The following is a 25,475-nucleotide window of genomic DNA, read 5'->3' as shown; positions in this document are numbered from 1 at the left end:
GTTCTTGCATTGTATTTGTATTTTACCTTATTTTTGTTGTTAGTTTGAGAATTGCATAAATCTTTAAGAGTAAAATGTGTTTTTAAGATGAAAAGTAATTATATGATATTACGACCGGTTTCTTCGATCAGCACTGTTTAGACGCATTAAGATGTAATTGTTGCGACGATTTCTCCCGTGTATTAGCAGTTTATAATTTTCCTCGATAATACACTTCACTTTGCATTCTCCAACATCCTTACGAATAGAACATGAAAAATCCCCAAAGTTCAAGGATATAATGGTCGTCGATACGACTGGCAGTATGTTGTGTTTTTATTGATCGTCGATTTTACCCCAATGGTAACAATCGCTCTTTTTTCCTTTTTTTTTTACGCGACATTCGAGCGAGAGCTATGCTACCTTCGCATTAATAAACTGGCAAAACGACAGAGTCCTGTAAACACTACTGTTTATTTTTATTGGCTTCATTTTTATAATAATGCTTAAATTGCAACAAAAGCAGAGAATATACAATTCTTTTTTCACGACTTGTATGCTGCGATATAGCGTGTTTTCCACTTGATTCGGCAGAACACTTCCAAGCCGAGGAATACCGATAATATTTCGTGCTTCCCGCACTTCACAAAAAAATACCGTACACATTACATACCTAACACGATAGAGCACTCTCAGAGCAAGGCGAGATTATGGCATGATCTGTGCGATATATATAAACAATTGCTTTTTACTATTCTTTTTGCGCAGATTTGCTCATAACCTTGCGATATCCATAATGTCCAATATACACGACTTTACGGCGTTTGTCACTGCAACGGGATCACGATATATCATTTCAAATCCATACGATCAAAGTGCACGAGTAACTTCATTTTTTTTCTCTTATTCCGATCGCGTAGAAGTTTCTTCTACCCTCCCATGCCTCTTCCTTTCTCTTTCTTTCTTTCTCTCTCTTTCTCTCCCCTATGCATTCTCCTTTTTTCTTTTCGTCACTTTTTCTCTTCTATAGTAATGCTATACGAATAATACGACGATTGGACAATACCTTTTGTTGCGTCTGTTCCTTGCGTACTGTATTGTAAATCGGCAATAGAGACAGTAAAGATATACAACAAATTCAGCCCCACTTTTTTCTCCCACCCCCTGTTTTCTCTTTTTTAAAGATACGATTTATATGACGTGTCATCTACCGTCGACTACCATTAAGTACACAAATGAACATCGATTCATATCCGAAGTTCATTCGGGTGCATTAAACGATCGTAGGTATTTTTGAATTCTCGATTATCCCGTGCAAAATCCGCTAAATAATTCGTCTTTTTTTCAGATACGTATCCGATATTCATCGTTAGAGACATAAACGAAGTTCGTGAATCTCAGATTGATAAAATGGGAATGCTTAGCAAGAAGCGCATGTTTCTTTATCGATCATGGAGACGAGGACGTTTCGCGGCATAAGTATTTTTCAAATTAAAACCGCACGTTCGAATAAAGAGTAATTCCACCAAATCGTTTATCTCTAATACGCCATTGATAAAAATCTTTCTTCATATTATCTGCGTGAACCTTGCAAGCTGTTTGTCTCAATATGCCAAACATAAGGTAACTTCATAATCTGGATTAGTTCCTTCGATCGGGGAAATACTAGTTTGCGTTTTTTTACTGTTATTTGTTTTAATGAATTGATTCAACGCTTAGTTGTGTACGGATCGTTTCCGCAGCTTTCACATTCACTCATTTTGTTGACTCACTTCTTCCTTGGTATCACTATCTTGCTGATTCACATTAGATTTATTGCCTCCTGATTGATTTCCAGAATTCCCATCGTTGATCTTGTCATTGTGCGAATCAGTCTTATCATTTGAATCGATCTTAACATTTCCTAAAAGGAAAATAAGAATTAATAATATAACATGTTATAAACCTTAAGTTCTACTAATAATCAGCGAAATAAACGAACCTTGCGAAGAATAGTATTGTTGTTGTTGCATCTTCATGTTTCGTTGTTGTTGCTGTTGATGTAAATTTGGTCTGTGTCTGTTTATCTGTGCTTGTTGCTGCGACGGCATGGAATTAGGTTGTTGCGTAGAATTATTCAAAGTAGGACCTTGCGCAAAGGGTACAACTGGCCTTTGTATAGGCGGTGGATAGCGTTGTTGTGATGGTTGTATGCCAGCTCGTGGTGGCATACCCATTCCTCGTACATTTTGTTGTAATACCTACAAGTTTACAAGATACAATAGAAACCATATGTACAAAAATTGTAATTACTTTTACACTAGAAGGTACAAACAGAATTTAATTTGTTAAGTAAAGCATTAAATTTGTCACTTCTTTTGACTTATAATATGAAATAAAACAAAGTAATATACGAATTGACTTCCAAACATAAAGAGTCACATCCAAATACGTGATATGCATAAAATATTAACAAATAGTTATCTAGAAAGCAATAAAATAATTACAATTATTTTCTTCTATATTCTAGAGATATTCTAGAGATATCTATTAAGATATTTAATTATAAATTTTGTATCTTTACGTAGCAAAATCCCTAGATAACAACTTGTCATTACTTTATGTGATGATTTCCTGTATATATGTATTATATAAAGGAGTGGTACATACATAGTTGCTGTAGCTGCTTACCAAAGCAGATTGACTAACGCCCTGATATTGTTGATATTTATGATGTTGTGTAGGACTTGGTTGCGGTTGCTGTGATGACGTTTGTTGTTTGCAGTTTCTCGATTTAGGAGATGGTATTTGGGGCGCTAAGAATAAGTGTATAAAAATAAATTTATTAATATTTTAGAAGTTTCTATTTTTTGAAATGTCATAAAAACTGAGAAAAACTTACTTGCGTTGAAAACAGATGCTAAAACATCTTGCTGATTTCCCGACGGACTTTTTAACTGTCTAGGTTGTTCCTGCGGTTGATGTTTATTTAGGAATGTAGAAGTTGCATTAGCTGGAGCAGGTAAACCTCCGGTTGGATTCCGAAATTGCTGTGCTGCTGCAGCAGCAGCTATTTGTAGTCCCGAATTAGACAAAAATCCAGGACTAAAATTTTGAAGACCAACAGGCGTTGCACTTCCAGTTGCCAGGCTTTGACTATGCTGACCAAATCCTTGAAGGCCATAGTGAGTGCCAGTTTGCTGTGTAGCACCACCTGGCTGGTAAAAACCAGTTTGTGATCCCGGAAATACATCTATAATGACGTATGAAACAAGCAAAGTTAAATATAAAAATTAATTAATTAAAGTATTAAAGTAAATCTAACTGGTAAAAGATTAAAAAAAAATTATATTCACCAGCCGATGTAGCACTATAATAACTATTTGCTGATGCCTGTACATTAGGACCCGGTCTCTGCACCAACTGAGAGTTGCCCATGTAACTACCGCTTACACTGAGTACTTGGTTTGGATCATAAGGTATGTATGGTAACTGTAAAATATAATAAAAATAATTTTTTTTTCATTCAGGGCAATTTAGCACAAATGGTTTTCAAAATTAACATACTTGATTTGGCTGTGGTGCAGATGGTGCTTGAAAATGAGGCGCTGCTTTAGTACCAATTGCACCAATTGGTTGAGAAGATGGTTTAACGCTTGCTGACATCAAAGAATTCGATGATGAACTGATAAGAACTGTATTTGGGTTATTACTAAGCTGCTGATTTTGTCCAAACGGAGGTGCAGTTGCAGCAGTCTGTTAAATATAAGAAAGCGCATCATTTGACTTATATTATATTACATTTTGATTATACCGTTATACTTACAATACGATATTGCGATAAATTATTGGGATACATATCAGGAGTTGGCGCACTTGGAGCATGTGGTGGCGGTGGTGGTGGCTGTGGCAAATATACATTTTGCTGGTTGAATGAACTTTGTAGGGATGGTCCATAGGGTGGATATTGCGTGAAAGGAGAACGACTTTGATCCAACTGGAAAGCACCATATAAACCACCTGCTTGTGCTGGTAATTGACCAGAACCTGTATTGAATAACATTGCTGGTGGTGAAGGTATAGCAGACATGCTACCGTATTGTGCGGCTTGTGATCCAGGATATTGTGGAAACTCCTGAAAAAAATAAATGACTAAATCAATATATCGTATTGATGTCTATTGTTAAATAAAATTTGATAAATTGTTTTATTAAAAATACAAAACTTAACAAAAAAATAAAACAAAGAACTATTTCAGAATTTGTAAAAAATGTGATGACATTGCTATAAATTTTATAAAATATTTAATGATATACCTGATAATTGATATGAGAAGGTTGACCAGTTGAATTGAATGGTGGTGGGCTTAAAGGTCCTTGAAGGCTAGCAGGTGGATGACCCATGGGACTCTGTCCAGCTCCAATAGGACTCGGGCCGGGTACAGTAGAACCAGGTTGGGTTCCATTGCTTCCCGCGGATTGTTGCTGCGGCTTCACCTGCGGGGGAACCAGCTGCGCATCAGGCAAAGAGTCAGCATCTTCCCACAGGGGACATGATATTTCTGTTATTTAATTTGCTATATACATCACTGTCAACTGCCAATATAATGCGATTTCTTATTTTCTCAAAAAAATAATCATATGCTTGAAACGTTAATTTTTTTTATAACGCGACTTCTAATAAACTTTGATAAAAATAAATAAGCTCACTCATAACTGTGTGCATAAAGACTGCATGATTTACTTACTACTCGATGAAAATTTTCTGAAAAAAACACTGCTTCCCTCGGTAAGCGGAGCTTACGCTTTTGAAGAATGCAAGCGAAGGTTCGGTCTTGCTTAATAAAGCTCTTGTAAACAATACATTGGATCAAGCGCGTTATCTACTTACCTTCATCTTTTCGCCGTAGCAAATTTTCAACTGTAGATTTAGAACTGTCGATATTTAGACTTCATGTTTAATACACGAATGTTCCAATAATGAGCTTATAGAAAATTGTCACACATTGACCAAACATTCGCACATTGGTTTCACAAGACATTTTAACAGTAAGTATTTGATTAAGAGCACATTTCTTATATTTTTAAAGAATATACTTTCAACCGATAATCCAATATTCTCATTGTCATACGTAAAATGAAATTATTACTTTGAGCATTGATATATTCCAGTATATATTAAATTGAATTATTTCCTGGACCATTCGGATGAAAATATTTTTGAAATTTGTACGAATTCAGTAATGCGGAAAAATAAAACAAAACTAACTAAAAGAAGTATAATCTAGGACAGCGGAAAACCGCTAAGTCAATTTCAAGTGATGCAATAGTTTTATAACATGCACAATAATACATCTATTAAATATGTGGGCGTTTAGAATTCATAGAATTTCTATATAATTATCGAATTATATAGAAATATAAAGACTCACCTTGCACACGTTCGTAGACGTTGTGATTTCATTTTTCATGTTATTCTGGTTGTACTGCTGATGTGGGCTGTAACTATCATCGACGTCGCTGTTCTCAAAAGCTTGAGGAAAACTGTTAGCGGTACTGACGACATTACCACCATCTTCATGTTCGACTACAGTCGGCATAGGAGTGGCATTTTCCCAAACCTTTTTTACCGAAGCTATCTTCAAATTAAGCTCTGCAGTTGAGGGTGATATCGTACTTTGTCCAGAACTCATGTGCATGGATCGAGTCATTCCCAAAGTTTTGCTTTTGTCTTCTGTCAATTGCGAGAGATCAGAGTCGAATGTAAAATCAAGCTTCATATCGGCATTATCTTCGTTCTTATTAAATGATAAAGGCATTTGAATAGGCTCCTGGTTTTTATTCTTCATAAGGTCATTCGGTTTGTTGGAGAAAGCAACCGACAATGATTGTTGCGAATGTTGATGCATCGGATTGCCTTCCTCTTCCATATCCACACGCTTATCTACGCGTTGCTGTTTCTGAACATGATTTGAAAATTTGGATTTCATGGCTAAATCAGTTGGCGTTGTTTTAGTCGTTTTTGAATAATTTGTATTCTCAAAGATTAAAGTTTGAACCGGTGGTGAAGAAACATCGGAAACATTCTTCTCTACGAGATCTTTCGTGTTCTTTCCAGCTTTTTCACCGCTTGGAGAATTCCGTTGACTGCTACTGCCAGAGTTAACTTGCTCATTATTTTCGTGAACTTGATCATTTTGCGAAGTTAAACCGGACATCAATTGAACGTCAGCTGGGACAGCGGAAGGAGAATTTGAGCGTAATTGACTGATGAAAGGTTTGTCCCAAGCATTCACAGAAGGTGGGGGTGCTGGACCACCAGACGAATCTTTCATATTATTGTTGCCAGAACTGTTCATTTTATTTACATCATTTGGATCAGCAAATGTCTGTTGTTGTTGTTGCTTCGCCAAGCGTTGTTTTTGAAATCTTGGTGGGAGTTTCAGACCTTTTGTATTTTTATCATATTGTTTTTGTGGCATGCTTACTGGCTGCTGTATAGATTGACCCAATAATGATGGTATATTTTGGGTTTGTTGAGAAATTTGTTGAGATCCATTATTTGATTTAGATTTTGAACGATCACGTTCTCGTTCCTTTTCCTTCTTCGCTAATGGCTTGATTTCATCTTTTTGAGAGTGCCTGGGTTCTTTCACGGTTTTCTTCGAACGAACTTCTTGAAAACCATCAGAGTCCAACTTATCTTCCGCAATAGTCGATCCATCTTCAGTAAAATTATTTGAGTCTGAAACGTTGTCAACTATTTTCTTTTCTTTCGATTGACTTTTTTTGTTCATATCATTAAAGGCTTGATTAACCAAATTTGGTTCATTCAATTTGATTTCATCAATACGATTCACAGTATTTTCCTTATTACTAGATGACTTGTTAGACATCGATCCACCATGCGAAGAACCTTGACTTCTTGATCTACCATTTTGTGATTGGCTTATAGATGACTGATTTCTTTGATTACAGAATGATGAATTTTGAACATTTCGCTTCTCCGCTCCTGGTGCCCTTGATGACGCACTGGAAGATTTGCTATTCTTTTCACGTTGATCTCGATTATTTCCACCTTGCTCGTTTCTACGAGAATGTAAATTACCACCCATAGCATTCTGGTTGGAATTTTGATTTCCACGTCCATTGAAATGTTTGTTACGACTATTACGAGACTCTTTGTGATCATCCATGTGGTCTTCGCTATTTTCAGATGTGGTTTCCCATTCTTCATTACCTACGTCGGAAGAAGTTTGTTTCGATACGTTACTGCTGCTACCACGAAAACGTGATTCCCGGGTGTCTTTACCCTGTAAACAAATAATGAATGAATTATTAATACAATTAATAATCAGATCATTAATAATATACAAATAAACATTTACCCTTCTACTTCCACTGCGAGTTCTCTTGGAGAGAGATTCCTCCTTCTTATGCGGCTTTTGTGATACAACATTGCCAGATGTTTGATGATTATCCTGTTTATTAGATTGTTGACTCTGTGGATTCGGTGATTTTGTACGTCTACCAGTTATACCAGCTGTAAGAGCTTGTTGTTTCGCTATCATTTTGTCGTCACTAGATTCTATTGGAGTGCTCGCGGGATTATTTGTCTCTTTATCCGATGCAGTCGTCGTTGAACATTGTTTAGCAGTATTCTGTTTTTCCTCAGCATTACGTTCCGATGAGAAAGGACTCTTACTGGATGGTGGCCCATATCCTTCCATGCGATTACTGTTATTACCAGAAGACCTGATTCTAAATCCACCTCGACCTCGTCTGGATGGTTCACCGGACGGTGCAAATCCTTCACGACTTGGTTTTCCATCGTACGATCGTTTTTCATTTCGTGTTTGGGAATATTCTCCAGTTCGTTTGTCTTCTCGTCTAGATACCTCTCTGTTACGTTCTTCCTTATCGATCTTCTGAGACAGTTTCGGTGATTTTGCAGACCTCCTTTCTTCTTTTCCTGATTCGGTTGAGCCAGAAACTTCGTCTGCACTATTTTCAGAATCAGTGTGACCATAGGAACCACTTCTAGCAGATGCTGGTCTACCCGAAGATTTAGACCCACCTCTCCTTCCTCTAGATTCTTGACCACTCCAACGTGTATAAATCGATCCTCCCCATTGACGTCCACCTCGACAATCTCGAGCTCGTGAACTGGAGCTTCCGCTGCTTGTTCTATTCCGTGTATTCTTCTCACGTTTTTCTTCTTTCACATGTTCCTTATTCGTATCTTCAATATGCACATCCTCTCCTCGTTTTTCTAAAGTCAATTTTTCCAAATTCTGTTTTACATTCTCTAATTCATTTATGTCTTTAAAAGTTTCCAATATCTTTTCCTCTTCCTTTTCAAACGTCGGTGATACAGCATCAGCCCAAGCTTTCGGAGAACTATCTCCTCTTTCTACAGGTCTATTGCTTGTTTCAGTTATACGTTCAGATTTTCTGCTACGGATATCAGTTTCTTTTTTCGTTTCAGTTACAGTTTCCTTTACTGTATCTTTCTTCTCTTGCTCAGAGCTATTTCTTTTCAATTGAGTCAAATTACGTTTCTCGCTCTTTAGATCATCTGCTTCTAATTTTTCTTTAGTAACAGGACCAGGTGGCTGTCTCCTGTCTCTTTCTCTTTCTCTTTCTCTATTATTTTCATGATAAAGATCTCGCTTTTTTTCTTCATAATCCGAAATTTCATTTACCCATAAGCCACAATCGCGCAATTTATGAGGCTCATCATCACGTGATGACGTTTTCGATTCTCTTGACGTACGACTGTCACGCGAATCCGGTCTTTGTGGCCGTTCATTACGTTCAATACGTTCTTCTCGTGGTATTTCACGTCGTTTTTCAGTTTGTCTCTCTTGAGTACGATCATCACGCCATTCGGTGCCATCGGAACGTTCCCTATCATCGCAACGCTCGCGTTCATCACAAGTATCCTAAAGAAATGATTTTTATTTTGAATATATGTATTTGGATAAAGTAACAATTTACACATAATTAAAAATATACTGTAGAACATATTACAATAAAAATATAATACTAATTATGTACGTATTCTTTTTAAAAGATAAGTGATAAATCATTTTATGAAGAATTAATTGAAAAAGCAAGGAATAATATTATCCATTGATAATATGAACGATGAAATTGATAATAATAGCGAGTAAAAGCGAGAAATCACAAAGCATTTTTCCTTGCAAAGTACATCTTGATGGCTTCAATGCACTTTTATATAAGAAACAGCAACATAAATGTGCATAACAGACTTATGTCATTTCTAATTAATATTTATCAATTCCCGTATGATAATGTGCTACAAACCGCTTTCAGAAGAAGATATATGGACAGAAAATGCACTAACTTTGTCTGTTACGAAATTCTTTGGTAGCTGTTCTTTTTCATTCAAATATTGGTTTGATCACTTCTTTGTAATTAAGCACAGTAGCCATCACTGTTTCAGTTCTTGAAGATCACATCCATACAAGTATTTACCTAAAAGCGTGAGAAGCAAAACAATAACATGCAAGGAAAATTGTTATTTGTGTTTTCTCGCTGAGTTTTTAATATGATTTATCACTTGCGTAATTCGATAAATGCTCCGTAATTGGTCAAAATTATACCATTAATACAATTAATTTAGAATTTAAAAATAAAAAGAAACAAAATCACAGATATGTATGTGTGTATATATATGGATCAATTATTATTCAATGGCTGAAATATGCAAAATATAGCGTTAACAGTAAAAGTTAAACAAAAATTACCTTCAAATAATTGTCATAGTCCTTTTTTTCTTTATTGTCTCGATCACGATTTTCAACGCTGTCTCGATTTTGTCTAATCGGTCGATTCTCTCTACTTTCCCTACCATCTCTTGAATCCAAATTTGTTTCTCGTTCCTTATCATCGAAATGTCTCTCGCGTTCCCAAGGTTCGCGAGGATGTCTATCGTCCCAATCGTAATCTTTGTAGGTACGAGTATACTCGTCATAATAGCCACCTGATTTTCGATGTACAGGATGACGATAACGATCTTCTCTGGATAGTTGTCCACGATGGTCACGCGATGAAGAACGATCCTCCTCCAACGGTGATGATACATCTGAATCGATTCTACTTCGTCGAGGTGGCGGTACTGCATGTGATTGCTTCGTATTGTTATCTACTAATACAAATTTTCACTGAATTATAATATCAACTTACCTAGGAGAATTACGTTAATTCCATAATAAAAAAAAAGCTTTAAACTTACTTAAATTATTATGATTGTGACCCCATCTTCCAGAGTCATATTGTTGAGCAAATGAAACAGATTGAGATGATCTTTCTGCGCTCGGTGAAATGCGGTTAAACCCAGAACCACTTCTTTCTGCTTGTTGTTTTTGAAATCTGGGCGGTATGTTAGTTTGGAAATGTCGTAAAAATCCAGGATATTCACGATCTCTAATGTCGCGTTGATCACGATCACGTTCTCGTTCACGTTCACTGCGTGCTGCAATATCTGGTTGTCTCAGGAAATTCTGTCGATCTATTTGTCGATCATTCTGACGATCATTTGGCCGATCATTTGGCCGATCATTTGGTCGATCATTTTGACGATCATTTGGTCGATCATTCTGACGATCAATTTGTCGATCATTCTGACGATCAATTTGTCGATCATTTTGACGATCAATTTGTCGATCATTTTGACGATCAATTTGCCGATCATTTTGACGATCAATTTGTCGATCATTCTGACGATCAAGTTGTCTATCATTCTGACGATCAAGTTGTCGATCATTCTGACGATCAAGTTGTCGATCATTTTGACGATCGATTTGTCGATCATTTTGACGATCAATTTGTCGATCATTTTGACGATCAATTTGTCGATCATTTTGACGATCAAGTTGTCGATCATTCTGACGATCATTAATCAACTGATCGCGGGTGTCTCTAGATTCTCTTATATTGTCCCTAGGTTCACGAGATTCACGAGTAGATTTATCATCTTTTCCTTCAGAAGAAGTGCGAGATCGTTCCCGTTCACGTTCTCGATTTTCACGTTCTCTGATTTCTTTCTCGCGTTCCCATTCGGGTACAGGAATAGGTACAGGCGGAACACTAATGAGACCTTTTGGTTCAGGTGGTGGTCCACGTTCATCTTCTTTTTGTCTTGATTGTTTTTCTTGTAATTTCTTTTCCAAATCTTGTAATTTTTTAGCTGCCGCTTGTTTAGTAGATTCTTGGAATCTTTTTTCTTCTTCTTCCTTGCGTTGACGGGCACGTTTAACAACAAATGCAACTTCAACTTTCAATCTGCGTCTTTCATTCCACGCTTCGTCGTCTTCTGCGTCTACTTAAGTAACCAAAGCAAATATAAATAATTAACATCAATATTAGAAAATACATAAAACGTATACAAAAAAAATTATAAAAAATATAATTTCAAACCTCTCAAGGAATGCACCGATTGCAGCGATGATTGAGTAGAGAAGCAATTTGGACCATTAGGACCACGTAAATCTCGGGATAGAGTGCTTTGATTCCATGGACGATGCGTAGGTTGATCTCGATTATCTTTTGCAGTTTCTCTATTATCACGATTGTCCCTTGGTTTATCTTTATTTTCCGAATGATTCTCATCTAATTTTTCTTCTGCCTTAACATCTTTTTTTTCTTCCTTTTTCGGGGGCTCAGGTTCAGGTTCGTCATCGCTAAAAGCCAATTTCTGGTTATAATCAATATCATCGTGCGCTGCCCAGCCTGCGTCACGCGAGATATCGTCCATTCTTGTTAAATCTTCTTCTTTAATAATAGGACGCGTTATGATCTCTTCCTCTGGAACACGATCGCGTTCTTGCGGTCGTTGAGGAAGAGGAAAGCGATCTGGAGGATAATTGAATCGTGGCCGTGGACCACCCGATCCTACGTTTGGTGAAAACTGAGATGGGAATCCACTTGGAAAGTTTCCTCTATATATCTGAATATACAGACAAAGACATGCAAAATTAATATCTCGCTTACAAAATATTATTACGCTAGGTAAAAACTATATTTGAATTAATAAATAAAGGAAGAAATAAGGAAATAATAGTAAACAATATCTTTAATAAAAATAATGATAATTTTAACTATGATTAGATAAAGTAAAATGATTTTAAGACTTGCTTATGCGTATTATAATAATTTATATTAAAATATAAGAAAATTTTTAATCTCACAGCAGATGTCTGTGTGTGTGTGCATGTGTGTAGTATATTAAATAAATTATATTTATCACAATTAAAACGTTTGATACGATATAACTGCAAATTTTGATACTTTGAAAATGTTTATAAACACTGAATGTATCGCGACCTATTAACAATTTACAAGAAAATATCAATAAACATTTGAACAAAATCTATAGTAACAATGAAGATATGTGTGGTACACAACGAGAAGGTAGAAATTTAAAACTATAATTTAACTAAAATAGTTCTAATAAATACATGTAAAATATTTTAATATCTTAATATCTGGTATGCATATAGATAAAGCGGCTAGGTAAGAGGTAAGGGATGAATAAGCCCTTGATAATGGTGCACATTCGAACCAACCTGATGTGAACCAGAAGGAAGTGGACCTTGACTATTAGGGGAAGTACTCTGGCCTGCCTGGCCCATAGCCATGTTGGGCGATTGGCCCAAGTTCTGTCGCCCGCCAGCGAGTGCCTCCGTGTGTCCCGTAGAACCACTGGGACCTACTATTGGGGGGCCCTGGACCGCCGGAGTATTCCCATTTCCGGGAGCGCCTGTTGTTGTTGTTGTCCCGCTTGTCGTGCGACTGCCTCCTTGAATCCAGCTTCCTTCTGCTATAGATTTATAAAGTTTATTCATCACTAATAACCCAATTAAACTAACAATATAAATGTTTTTGATAAGGGACAACTATTGTGTTTAAATTTGTATTTTAACTATAAATACGATACTGTAATCAGTATATACATATATGATTACATAAAAATATTATTGTATTTATTGTCATGTTATTTACTTTGAGGGCGTAGACTTGGTCCAGGACCATACTGTGCATTTAGTTCTCGATTCTGTTGTTGCTGCTGATTGTTTAGTGCACCTCCTAAGAATATTTAAGATATATAATATAAAGTACTTGTGAGGACATATTTACAGCTGAAACTCTTAATAGTCTAATCTGTAACACTCATGCGAAACATATTTGTCAGCCATTATAGAGTAGTGCAGTGGCTTATGAATAGTCTCTTCATAAATAATAAAAAATGCATGAAATACTTGTGCAAAACTATTAAAAGCACCAGCTGTTTGTATAAAATGATGTACATTTCTAAAAAAACTCTGACATAAATAACTAAAAAATGAAATTCATTTTTCAAGATTAATTCAATACAATTCAGTACAATGTGTCTCATTGTTATTAATGAAAACATAAGAAAATTGTAGATAAATGTTTCAGATGATAGTATATATATATTACTACTGAGATAATATTTATTATGAATCATACATTAAATTCATAATAATACTTGAAAATATGATGCACTTTTAAATATTCTATACTTGTATTTTTGTCTGAAACATTTTCTTTATATCATTTTTTTGTACAAAGATACTTTAATAATACAAGTTTAACCAAAGTGTTCATATAAAAACACGTGCACATATGATTTATATTTAAACCATTGTAATTTAATAACATACTGATTTCTTCGTTGAAAATTATAAAACATACAAACTTGTAAATTTAATACTAAAAATATATCCTTGACTTAATAATTCTGACATATATAGCATATAAATCAATGTATGTATATCTCGTATGACATCTATTTAAAAATTAATCCTTAAAAATTAATTATCATGTAAAAATTAAATACTTAAACAAAATATTCACATTTACTTTCATTACTTTCATTACCATATCAATTTTCAACGAAGATCATGTCACTCTACTAGAGCACAACTATTTAAACACATTCCTGATATACTTAAAACATTTACATTTTTGAATATTATGTTACTAAATGCATTTAACTAATTTAGACAAGCATATTACAAATATAAATTTTCAATAAAGACTTTAAAAATCATAATATATAGCAAAACAACTTAAATATGTTTTAAATATTAAACAAATTTTTAAATATTAAACAAATTTTTAAAATAAAAAATATATATAAATATTATAACTTCAAAACTATTGGATTAATGATTATATGATTGATTATATATCTGTTATATATTCTTATATTCATTATCTTTTCATCATATATCACTACTCACATATATCATATGTTACTAAAATAAAATTTATATAACAGAAATACTAATGATAAAAAAGAGCTTATTTTAAAATTAGGATTGACATTTTGTATCTTAATTATAACAGAACAATATATATATCATAAATAATCAAAATATTGTATTGTTTCAGTTTTTACATATATTTTTACTATTATAATATGTGCTATAAATAGGACTATAACAAAATTTACTGTATCATTATTATATAAAAAATAGATATTTTTGTAATATTTATTTTTAAATATAAATTTTTTATTCTCTTATAAATATAGTAAGTTTTGCTATTTTCCAATGAAAGATTATATGAAATTGAATGATTTAAACCTTTTAATCATAATAACTTCTATAATAGCATAGAATAAAAAGCTTTTGGGGAAGAAGCACTAGAAGCACTACTGCAAGGAATCAAATTTGAATTCTAACAGCGACAAGCAAGCAGCATCCCACCTGAGTGGTTGTGGGAATATGGCTGTTGCTGTAGCAATGAGTGGTGTTGGACAGCGACTGAGATCGCATTGGATGTTGCCGAGGACTCTTGAGTCTGGCTCTGATTGGAGGCGGAGACAGAGGGCTGTCCGCTGAGACTGGGAAACTCGTGTTGGAACTGCGGGGACTGGTGGGCAAGGAAACTCAGCCCAGGGGCACTTCTTCCCCCTCTTCCGCCCCCCACGAGCCCCGCGTATCCAACCACTGCTGCCACAATGGGCATACATATAAATTAATTGTACTATCCAGGCAATTTTACTGAGATTATTATCTCAAATTTATAACCCAGAAGTGGATATCGAATATTTTTAAATGATAAATAAACTGTAAAACTAATATTCCATATAATAAAATCTTTACTCTCACAAATATTTGTAAAGATCCAATTCTGGATTTTTATACGAATGTAATACTGTAGTATTACTTATTTAACTTTACAAGTGAGATTATCTCAATATTCATTGATACGATACGTAGAAACCAAATAATCATAAATCCTTTTTTACTCCAGTCAATGACATCATTTTTTATACATTATTTATTGTTGTTACAATGATACGAATGGGAAAAAAAACAAAGTTTTTTGTAAACATTATTAGAAAAACAATACTTATAAAAATTGAATAATTACCTTCGAATTACATTTCAATTAAATATTTTTATTATATATGTGATGTTCTCTGTTGCATTATTTAAAATTTTAATAACTATGTACATGTATATATATATATATATATATATATATATATATATATATATATATACTTATATGGTAACTATGTAAATCATTTAGCTACAAAGAATGTAAGTAGTCACTCATCTGTATATATGTGTTCCTAAATCATCATTTCTTTTAATTTTTACATTTTAGTATGATTATTTTTCAATATAATTTTTATACATTGTACTTTTACAAACAACAGATGCTCTTAAATTCAGATACATCATAGCTAAAGAATTAATCATAACTGTACACTGTACCATACAACGTGCTTTCTTTTTGTAAGCATTATTCACATTCCTTGATAATATTCAAAGTACAAAGCTACTACTTCTTCAAATGTAATATATGCAAAACAACAATGATTGTTTTTCCAATTTCTAACTGATATGCATGGTAAATATTGCAAACAGCATATTAGTATAGTTTATTTTTCATTCTCTTTCTCCCTTTTTTCTTTTTTAGTTTTGCTTAAAATATAAATGAATTTAAGATATTTTCTTAAACTTAATGATATGAATAGGTGGCATGCTCTTTTAAAATGATACATATTATAAATATAGGATCAAGACTAAAGCAAAGTATGCATTTTTCTCTATCCATGTTCATTTCAAAACATCTTTTTGCATAATTTGTAATATTTTTCAATATTTGAATTTATAGAAGTATTCTTTTCCATCAAATTTTTTTCAAAGGAAGCAAATTTGGTAATATTGTTAATAAGAAAAAAATAAAATACATACCATCTCCTGATTTGCTCATAATTGCACTCCATGATGATTTGTTGTTTGCATCGGAAGAATGTGAAGTACCTTGTTGTCCTGGTAGTAGAGGATGAAGAGAGGTTGGTGCAGTCGACCCCGTTACACATTGTGCTGGTGAAGAATTTGTCTTGCAAAAGAATAGAAATGCGTATGTTATTATAATACAAAATTTTGTAAAAATAGTATAAAAAAAATGTATATAATATAACAAATATATAATATACTGTATATATATATATATATATATATATATATATATATATTTCAGAGAAAAAGGGGGAAAGGAGGTATAAAAGCGCATAGTTATAAAAGTTACAGTGTTTGAATCTGTTGCTGTTGTGGACACAATAGTATTAGTGCTTGAAGATCCTGAATCCTTGGTAGTTGCCCAACCACTTCCTCCACTAGGTACAAGACTGACAGCTGGATCGCTGCTGCTAGTTTCACTTTTCAAACTGGGCAAATTAGCGGGAGGTCTCCGTGCCGAGGGCACCCTTCCGAGGGTTTGCATGCCATGTTTGCGCGGTAATGTGTTTTTTTGTTGATGTTGTTCTAAGGATTCTCCCTATGTATGATATATAACAAATAAATATTATAATTTTAAACTATGAAATATTTTTATGTAAAAAGAAGAAATATTATCTTTGATTTTAAATATAAATAGAATAATACAAATATTACAAGATAAATAAAAATAATGCATTGGTTGACTTACCCTGCTTACCCGATACAAATTATTGATATCTAACGATTGAAACTTTGATTTTCCTTTCTCCCCCTTCGACAAAATCCCTGACAGAGTAGACATGCTGTCTGCAGGCAACCATTTAGTACCAATCAGACCCAAAGAACGAACCGTTTGTCTGAAATAAAAATTGACATAACATTGATTTATTATCTAATCTCTACTTTAATTGATTACTGTATATAAATATAAATAATCATAGATTCTATGAAAAGTAATATTATTATATTTATATTATGTTCAAGAAAATTATTCAATATTATTTACACACCAGCTCAAAATAAATATCAACTATATATTTAATATACCATCCACCTTAGAGCTTAATTTTTAAATTATATAAAAAAAAAGTTAATAAGAGAAGTTGAAAATGCATTTATATAAAATGTTAAAAATAAGCTTTTGAATAGTAAGTTAAAAGTGTTAAAAAAGATATAACTATTATAATATTAATTATAACTAAAATTATGACATAAGATTTATTATTACAATTGTACTAATCTAAAAGAATATAGAAAAAAATTTATACTAATTTTGAAATTGTCTATGCAAACTGTAATGTTTTTAATAAATTCTGCATTTACTTAAAAGCATATATTTATGATTCAAGTAAATCTAAGTATTATAACAACAATATTAATACAAGAAAAAGTGCAAAAGTTAGTAAAAAAAATCATTTAAATCGTTGATCGTAGTGAATGAAAGACCATATAGCATTGCCCAAGATATACTATATCATTGATTTAACCAAGCACGAAGAATTATAGCTCAATGTAATTCTTTGAAATAAGAATAAAATTGGATTTTTCCAGAAATAACATATCGAACATGCGGATCTATGAAAAGAAATTGTACGGGAGGCGCAACCCTTCCTCCGCGATGTCAAAGTCACCGAACCGCTCAAAACAACGATCCTCCGATCGAACGTGAAAAATCCCGCATTTCTCGAATGGCTTTTATTCGATAAAGATATTTAAAGATCGGAATTTGCCGATATCGCGCTATATTCGGAGAAGCGATAGGAAAAGAGAAGCTATCAAAGGGGAGGGGAAGTTCAGGAGAGTTTAAAGCATCTATATTGAAAAAGGAGAGTCCACGACGATAGAGTCAAATTAACAAAATAATCGCTTACCTTGGTCCGTCCAAATGGGTTGCCAGTTCACAAAGGGGTTAAGTCCCGTTTAAAACTACTCAATACACGGATCGCCACGGATTACAGTCTCAAGTCTCAACAATTGTACCGCGCCTGAGAGACACAGATACTTCTTTTCCACAATTCGTCCAAGATGGCGAATGCGCGACTTTCGGCTCTTCTTCTGCGATCAATACAATTACGTCATGCAGGCCCAAACAGAGTCGCTTCTACAGACACGCCACTCGAGCGGATTTCGCTGTCACTTTGTCGTTGCGTACGCACTTTTTAGATTGCGTTTATTTTCTATCCGATTTTAATAAAGGGTGAGATTGCACACTTTCAGAATCACCGGACACGATTTCCGCTTTTTAAGGAGAATGAAGCGTATCGCGAGAGTTCGTTAATGTTTTTTCGCCTAACCGTTACTCACAGCAGGAAGATGTAAACGGACTCCGCAGATGTAAAGCGGCGCTGCTATGAAAATTCCTTTAGCCATGCACCAAAGTCAAATTCATAAGATGGCCGACGCATGCAATCGTAATCTCCTATTAAACAATGTGAAAATACTATATAAGAAAAATATTTCTATATTACATGTTTTCATACCAAAATTATTTCTATTAATTTATTTTTCTTTTTTAAATGTTCTTTATGCTTTTTAAAATATGCACATTCAATATAATTTTCAACAATAACTTGATCTTCGCAGTGGTCATTTCACTTTTTAGATGGCGTTGCTTTACATAAATTGCTGTCTTCTTTGAAAGCTCTTTGTGATATCAGTACGTAGTTGGTATTATGGAATGGATGAATCTTTTCAAAGATGGTTAGAATTTTGTTCGTTTGCTAACGATTATAATTTATCTAAAGATAATCAGTTTGTTTATGTTAAACAAATCTTTAGCAGTATATGATATAAACTTGTTCGATTTTTTTTAATAAATATTTCATTTTGTTCATATATTATAATAATTTCGTAAAATATTTTTTAAGTTTTTCAATAATTAATTTTAAGTTTTTTAATAATTTCAATACTTACAGTATTGTCGATCCAAAAAGATCTAACTGATTGAAAAATCAAAAAATTATAACTGTTAAAAAATAGCCAGGGAAAAAAATATTAATGCAGTACTTCATTTCAACAAAAACATTGTAAAACTTCGTTTATTAACAAAATTTTAACAAAGAAAAACTATATACATATTCTTAGAAGTATCCAGAATAATTTTCGTACAAAAAATTGAACGATGTCTATATGTATTATGAAAATATTAATAAATATCTAGAGAATAGTAAAAATATATGCATAGTAAATATTCATACAATTAGTTTAATGGAAAAAACCAATAAGATTTATTATCTAAAATACAACAGATCACTTAATTTAATTATTTTAATATTTGGTAGAATTCTCTTTTTTGATTTTATTATAGCTTGAAGTTGTGTAATGAAATTTGAAATTTTATACTACTCTTCTAGAAGTACTCTCTAAATAATTTTGTAATAAAATATGGTGAAACTATATTTCTTATTTCAAATGATCCCATATGTATTTAATAATTTTTATATTTAGTGACTGTGGGGGTATTTCCAATAATTATATAAGATCCACATTTATGTATTAATAACATTGTGTTTCGGATTATTGTTTTGCATAAGGATGAAATTATCTTTTAAACTCATTCTCTCTGCATTTTGATAAAGATTATTTTGTTAAATATCAATATACATTTTGTAGTTCATAATGGTGTCAATAAAATGGAGAGATTCAACACCAATAATATTTACACATTCCCAAACTAAAAAAAATCTTCCATCATGATTTACAGTGGATTACAAGTTTTGTTTGTCGAATTCTATATATATATCTTTTTTTCTTTTATACTATGAATGATTCATGAAAGCCAAAGATATCAAATTTGTTCTCATCTGTGAAGATTATTCATTTTCAGAACTCAATTGGCATATTAACGTATTTTCTTATGAATTTTAATCTCTTTTTTCTATTAATTTCCATATAGTCTTTCTGTTCCATGGTAACCCTTCTTCATAAAAAATTATCTATGATATTGATACTTACATTTTTATGCAGCTCACTTTTGAGTCCTGATGCAATTTTGGTTGCTGATATTTTTAAGATTTTTTAACTGACATCGATATTATATACATTCAATGTCCTTTATGTTGTAAATATAGTAAAAAATATCATGGAGTAGTAACGGTACAAATACTTAGCAAATGTAAGCAATGCACGATGTATCCATTAAAATTAGATAAAGAAATATTGCATTACTATGCTTTATGCGAGAGGGCAATATGCAAAATCCCTATATGTTGCACTGATTATGCGTTATAATTGTTGACTTTATATTTTTATAAACTTATTCTTTATTTTTTCTACTTAAATAAAATATCATATATATTTGTATTATTTCACTAATAAATGATTATTCATTTTAAAAAATCTTGCTTTTAGCATACTTATTGCGTTAATCGCCACAAAAATTCTCTACTTTTAGACCTCAATATAATTATACTTTTCAAATATCTTGCAAATTTTCTTTTTATTTTCGTGAAAAGTCGTAGTTTTATGTGTAAAACCCTATAACTTTTTTCAATATTTATTTATTTGAAGATTATATATTTTTAAACAAATTTCTGTTTCTCGGACTCTCTTTTGAATTTTTATTTTTATTGAAAAAATATGTTAAACATTTGACTTAATGAATAATTGTAGCTTAAAAAAGAGACTGTTAAATATTCCATAATTTGTTCAAATTTTTCCAAAACTTAAAACAATAAAAAATCAGGTCCGAGTATAAAAGACCTAGACAGTATACTGCGTTCAAACAAGTATAGTTGTCTATCATATGTAAAACTATATATTAAGTTTAGCATATGCCTTACAGTTGTTTATTTCGAGGATCAAATGAACTTTTTAAATATATGTTAGCAGAATATTTTTTTCCCATAACTTCAATTTCATAAATCCCTGTTTGTAAATACTCATTTGTAATATTTTCTCCATTAGGATGTTTAATATATCTAAAATATTAAAAAAGGAGAATATATATAAAAAGATAATTCTTGATAAAAGTACTAGTCGTAATAAATAATAAACTTACGCATGTCCAATACTATTACCACATGTGTAGCCATATTCTGCTCTTCTTACATATCCAACTAATTGATTATTTCTATATACAGTCTCTAATCCCCACATGGGAATATTGCTTTAAAAAATGTAAATTGTTTAATTTATTATAACAGGAAAATCAATATAACAATTTATAGAAATACATTTATATCTACCTATTGAGACATAGACGTACTAATTTCTTTTTAATTCCATTTGTATAAAGTTGATCAATTGCTGTTTTTCCTAAATATGAACCAGTTTTGCGACAAATAAATTCTAAACCTGCTTCCAAAGGATTATCATCTATTCTTAGATCTGAACCCCACAGATGATATCCTATAAAATACAAAGTTAAGATATTGTTATAATTTTATTGTATATAATCAATACTATTACCTTTTTCACAACTTAAGCTATATAATGCTCGATATCCAGCTAGTTTCATTTTATACTTTCGACCAGCTTCAGTTACAGTTTCATAAATTTTTTTACATGACTGCTTTGGTATATGAAGTTCAAAACCATTTTCACCAACAAAACTAAGTCTGAATATACGTACTGTTTCATTTTTTATTTGTACTAACTTACTAGTTGAATATGGAAATTTTTCATTGGATAATTCATCTTCTATCAGTGTTTGTAGTACTTGCTGGCTAGATTTCCATTACTTGTTATGATATATACTATGTATGATATTTTTATATACAAAATAACTTAATTTACGTAATATTTTACCTTTTAGGGCCCTGTATAGATAGAATGCCTATTTTTTCTGTAGTATCATGCAACATAACATCAAAATTATTCTTTTTTATAACATTATGAATATGAGCCCATGTTTGATATGTTGATAATCCACTTGAAACTGTTGTTAATGAAATCTAATTAAGTTTTACAACTTTTCAAATGAAATATTAAAAAAGATATTAAATAAATAAGATTTATGTAAAGATTACCTATGTAAAATGCTTTGTCCTTAAATATAGGATCAACAATACCACTTGAACCCGGTTCTATACTAGTAACAGTACAGTCTCCTTCTATACCTCCTTTGTGATTAAGCATACAAGTATAAATTATTCTATTAAATTTTTTTCTAGTATTTGATGTAAAAAGATAATCTGCAGCTTTTTGTACATCTGGCCCACAAAGATAGAATTTTCCAAGATAAGACATGTTGAACAGTACTACATTAGTTCTACAGGCCAATGCTTCTTCCTGTATCTAATAAAAATATTATAAATTTTATATTAATTTTAAAATTATTTAAAAATTAGCCATACATTTTAAATATAACGCATTTACTGTATTATGATAGAGGGGAAAGTCAAATGTACATTCTGTTTCTAAAATTTGCTTATATTCATCATTTCCTTTAATTATCATTGTATCATATTTATAAGGCAAAATAGTCACTGTTTTATTTTTTAGAAACCATCCTGGTCTCTCCCATCCTTGACGTTCCTCCATAACTGCTCCTTCCGCAACAAGTAGCTGAAATATATATATTTTATTTTATAATACATATTTCCTTTTGATTTATAACTTTTTCATTTAGTTTCTAAGATAACTTACATCATGAAAAGGGTCAGTTTTGAGATTTCTGCCACTTAATGGTTCATCATGAGGAAAAGCCACGTCATAATTTTTTGCATAAGCTTCATGAGATCTTTCAGTAGCCCAAACTAAATTATTCATTTGTTCTGGTATAAATCTTTCAAACATAAATTTTTTAATTTAAAATGTTTTTGTTTAACATATTCTAAAACAATAAAAATGTATTATGAGATAAATTTTGTATATAAAAATCTATTATTCAAACCTTCGAATATCATATTTAAACATATGTTTATCAGGACGTCCATTAATTATCCATAATGCTACCTGTTCTCCACATCCACCACCAAACATCATTCCTGCACTATTATATCCACAAGAATAATAAAAGCCTGAACAACGTGGATCCTCACCTTTCAAAAATATTTATCTTAAATGAATAATTATGGATCTTCTTATGTTATTTAAGATATATACCTATAATAGGCTTGTGATCAGGTGTAAAGCTTTCTGGGCCACAAACTGTTGCTTTTATACCAGTATTTGCAAGTTTTGGCATTAATTGAACCATTGACTCCATATGTACATTAAATACATTCCAATCTAACTCATATAAACTAAATGCAAAATCCTTAGGTACCTATATACAAATTAAATATATTTTTATACTATTATAGTATGTTTGACATCATATTATATTATATTATAAACTCACCAATTGTAGCATACTAGGATATTTTTCATAGCCTCCTATACTCATAGAGCCACCCTGTACTTTAAAGTATAAACTGATATCTGGATCTCTTACATTCGGTAAATTTTTAACAGCTTCTATTGCTTCAGTAACAACATATGCATGTTTTATCGGTATTAATGGAATATTTAAACCTACCATTTTAGCTATGTCATTTGACCAAGCTCCAGAAGCATTAAGTACAATATTAGTATTAATTTGTCCATATGGTGTTTCTACAGCAAAAACTTGTTTCAAACCATATATATTTTCTTTTGTTAATATTTTAGTTACTGGGCAGTTTTCTATTATCTAAAATATTATTATACGTTTATATTATCAATTTTTATTTTAATTGTTAACTAATAAAACCTATAAAAATATAAAATAATTATTATTTAAGTAAGAATACCTTACAACCATAATTTTTTGCTATTTTTGACAAGGAATTAATCAACATAGCAGGATCTACTGTTCCATCTCTTGAAGAATAAATTGCACCTTGAAAAACTTTTTCATCTAAAAGTGGAAATATTGCTTTTGCTTCATTAGGAGAAATTATATGCGCACCAATACCAAATGCTTTGCAAGTAGTGACTAAGCGTTTATATTCTGCCATTCTCTCCTATATAATAATTCTAATTCTTAAAAACACTAATATATATAATAATGATTTACATGCAATTTAAGATATTAGTTGCAAAGACTATAATTTATTAAAAGATTATAGTGTAATATCTATCAATATATTTACTTACATTAGTATGAGCGATATAAAGACCACCATTATTTATCCATCCTGGGTTAATGCCACTTTCTTTTTCTAAAGATGAGAGTACATTGATAGAAACATTTAGTAATTCCATTTCAACATCATCAACACCACGTAGATTCCATATTAGACCTGCAGTATGCCATGTTGTACCAGAAGTTAATTTCGATTTTTCTAAAAGTATTGTATTAATCCCACGTTTCGCCAAATGATAAAGAGCATGACATCCTGCACTACCACCACCTGAAAAATATTAAATTTTATTTTTTCTTTAGCTATGAACAAATGGCAAATTGTTCTTTTATATTCTTAAATTAGTATAGTTATTATTCATAATGAATTTACCAATTATTATAACATCTGCAAATTCTGGTAACTGAATTTCTGATGCTGTAATAGATAAATTTGTTGACATATATCTACTTTGTTTGATTGACCAATTTGAGAACTAAAAAGCATTAATCATATGTATTAATAACATTTCCATTAAAATTGTTTAAAAATTGTTTTAAATATTTGGTACCTTATTTCGTACGAAGCGGATCATTATTTCTTTTTGATATCCTTGAATCTTGTAGTATGAAAATGTAAATACAAGTTGGAATTGATTGATCTATAATAACTAGTATTATATGTATCTTTGTTCTGGCGTAATTCATAATATCACTTCTCATGGTAATGTCCCTCTTATTGTGAATTTATCATTTTTGTTGATAATATTAATGAAACTAATAGAATACAGGATGATTCAAAAAAAATTATATGTACAAATACATACTGGACATTTTTTGGAAATTATATTACTAATGGTACTAATTTAATACACTTTGTGATTGTATGATTATAATTAATAATAAATAAATACAAATATATGATCATTAAATTTTTTCGTATCATATCACATGCACAAAAATAAAATTATACTGAATTACATTTTTATTCAGTAATTTACTATTTAAATTTTTAACATGTTTATGTTTTTAAATATAACATATTCATGATGTTATTTTCAAATATTATAAAGAAATAAATTGAATACAAAATAAAAATTGCTACACCCTGTATAAGATTCTTAATATTAGTTATCAAACTGTTATGTTTAAATTACAACACAGCTTTTATCACATTAGTACATAAAATGTTATCAAGTA

The 25,475-nt window shown here is 31.7% G+C and overlaps 2 protein-coding genes across 13 annotated transcripts; both read right to left on the bottom strand.

The window, feature by feature from the left end:
* Positions 1-434: 434 nt before the first annotated feature.
* Positions 435-18,606, bottom strand: LOC124426881 (protein PRRC2C). Of its 11 annotated transcripts, none has more exons than XM_046969070.1 (20): positions 18,121-18,606; positions 16,959-17,106; positions 16,560-16,808; positions 16,223-16,370; positions 14,720-14,965; positions 12,987-13,070; positions 12,551-12,804; positions 11,403-11,931; positions 10,219-11,307; positions 9,731-10,131; positions 7,346-8,902; positions 5,390-7,270; positions 4,275-4,469; positions 3,785-4,093; positions 3,526-3,714; positions 3,315-3,450; positions 2,861-3,211; positions 2,629-2,774; positions 1,961-2,219; positions 435-1,882 (listed from the first exon to the last, which is right to left on the bottom strand). In XM_046969070.1, the coding sequence occupies exons 2-20, from the start codon at positions 17,049-17,051 to the stop codon at positions 1,731-1,733; spliced, it is 8,268 nt and encodes a 2,755-aa protein (XP_046825026.1). In that variant the 5' UTR covers positions 17,052-17,106; positions 18,121-18,606; the 3' UTR covers positions 435-1,730. The 11 variants fall into 11 exon arrangements, with proteins under 11 accessions (XP_046825026.1, XP_046825070.1, XP_046825060.1 ...); XM_046969114.1 differs by having other exon boundaries at positions 2,650-2,774; XM_046969104.1 differs by having other exon boundaries at positions 4,275-4,454.
* Positions 18,607-20,794: 2,188 nt separating this feature from the next.
* On the bottom strand, positions 20,795-25,135 carry LOC124426914 (sarcosine dehydrogenase, mitochondrial). Of its 2 annotated transcripts, XM_046969177.1 has the most exons (15): positions 24,848-25,135; positions 24,670-24,772; positions 24,311-24,567; positions 23,965-24,177; positions 23,535-23,864; positions 23,297-23,459; positions 23,085-23,232; positions 22,838-22,976; positions 22,568-22,756; positions 22,219-22,486; positions 21,998-22,127; positions 21,659-21,915; positions 21,436-21,598; positions 21,249-21,356; positions 20,795-21,168 (listed from the first exon to the last, which is right to left on the bottom strand). In XM_046969177.1, exons 1-15 carry the CDS (start codon positions 24,869-24,871, stop codon positions 21,027-21,029), a joined length of 2,634 nt encoding a protein of 877 aa, XP_046825133.1. In that variant the 5' UTR covers positions 24,872-25,135; the 3' UTR covers positions 20,795-21,026. The 2 variants fall into 2 exon arrangements, with proteins under 2 accessions (XP_046825133.1, XP_046825141.1); XM_046969185.1 differs by lacking the exon at positions 24,670-24,772 and having other exon boundaries at positions 24,848-25,133.
* Between the last annotated feature and the right edge of the window lie 340 nt (positions 25,136-25,475).

This window comes from Vespa crabro, chromosome 1 (assembly GCF_910589235.1).
Source record: "Vespa crabro chromosome 1, iyVesCrab1.2, whole genome shotgun sequence".
Lineage (NCBI taxonomy): Eukaryota > Metazoa > Arthropoda > Insecta > Hymenoptera > Vespidae > Vespa > Vespa crabro.
This window is presented reverse-complemented; position numbering and strand designations above follow the sequence as displayed.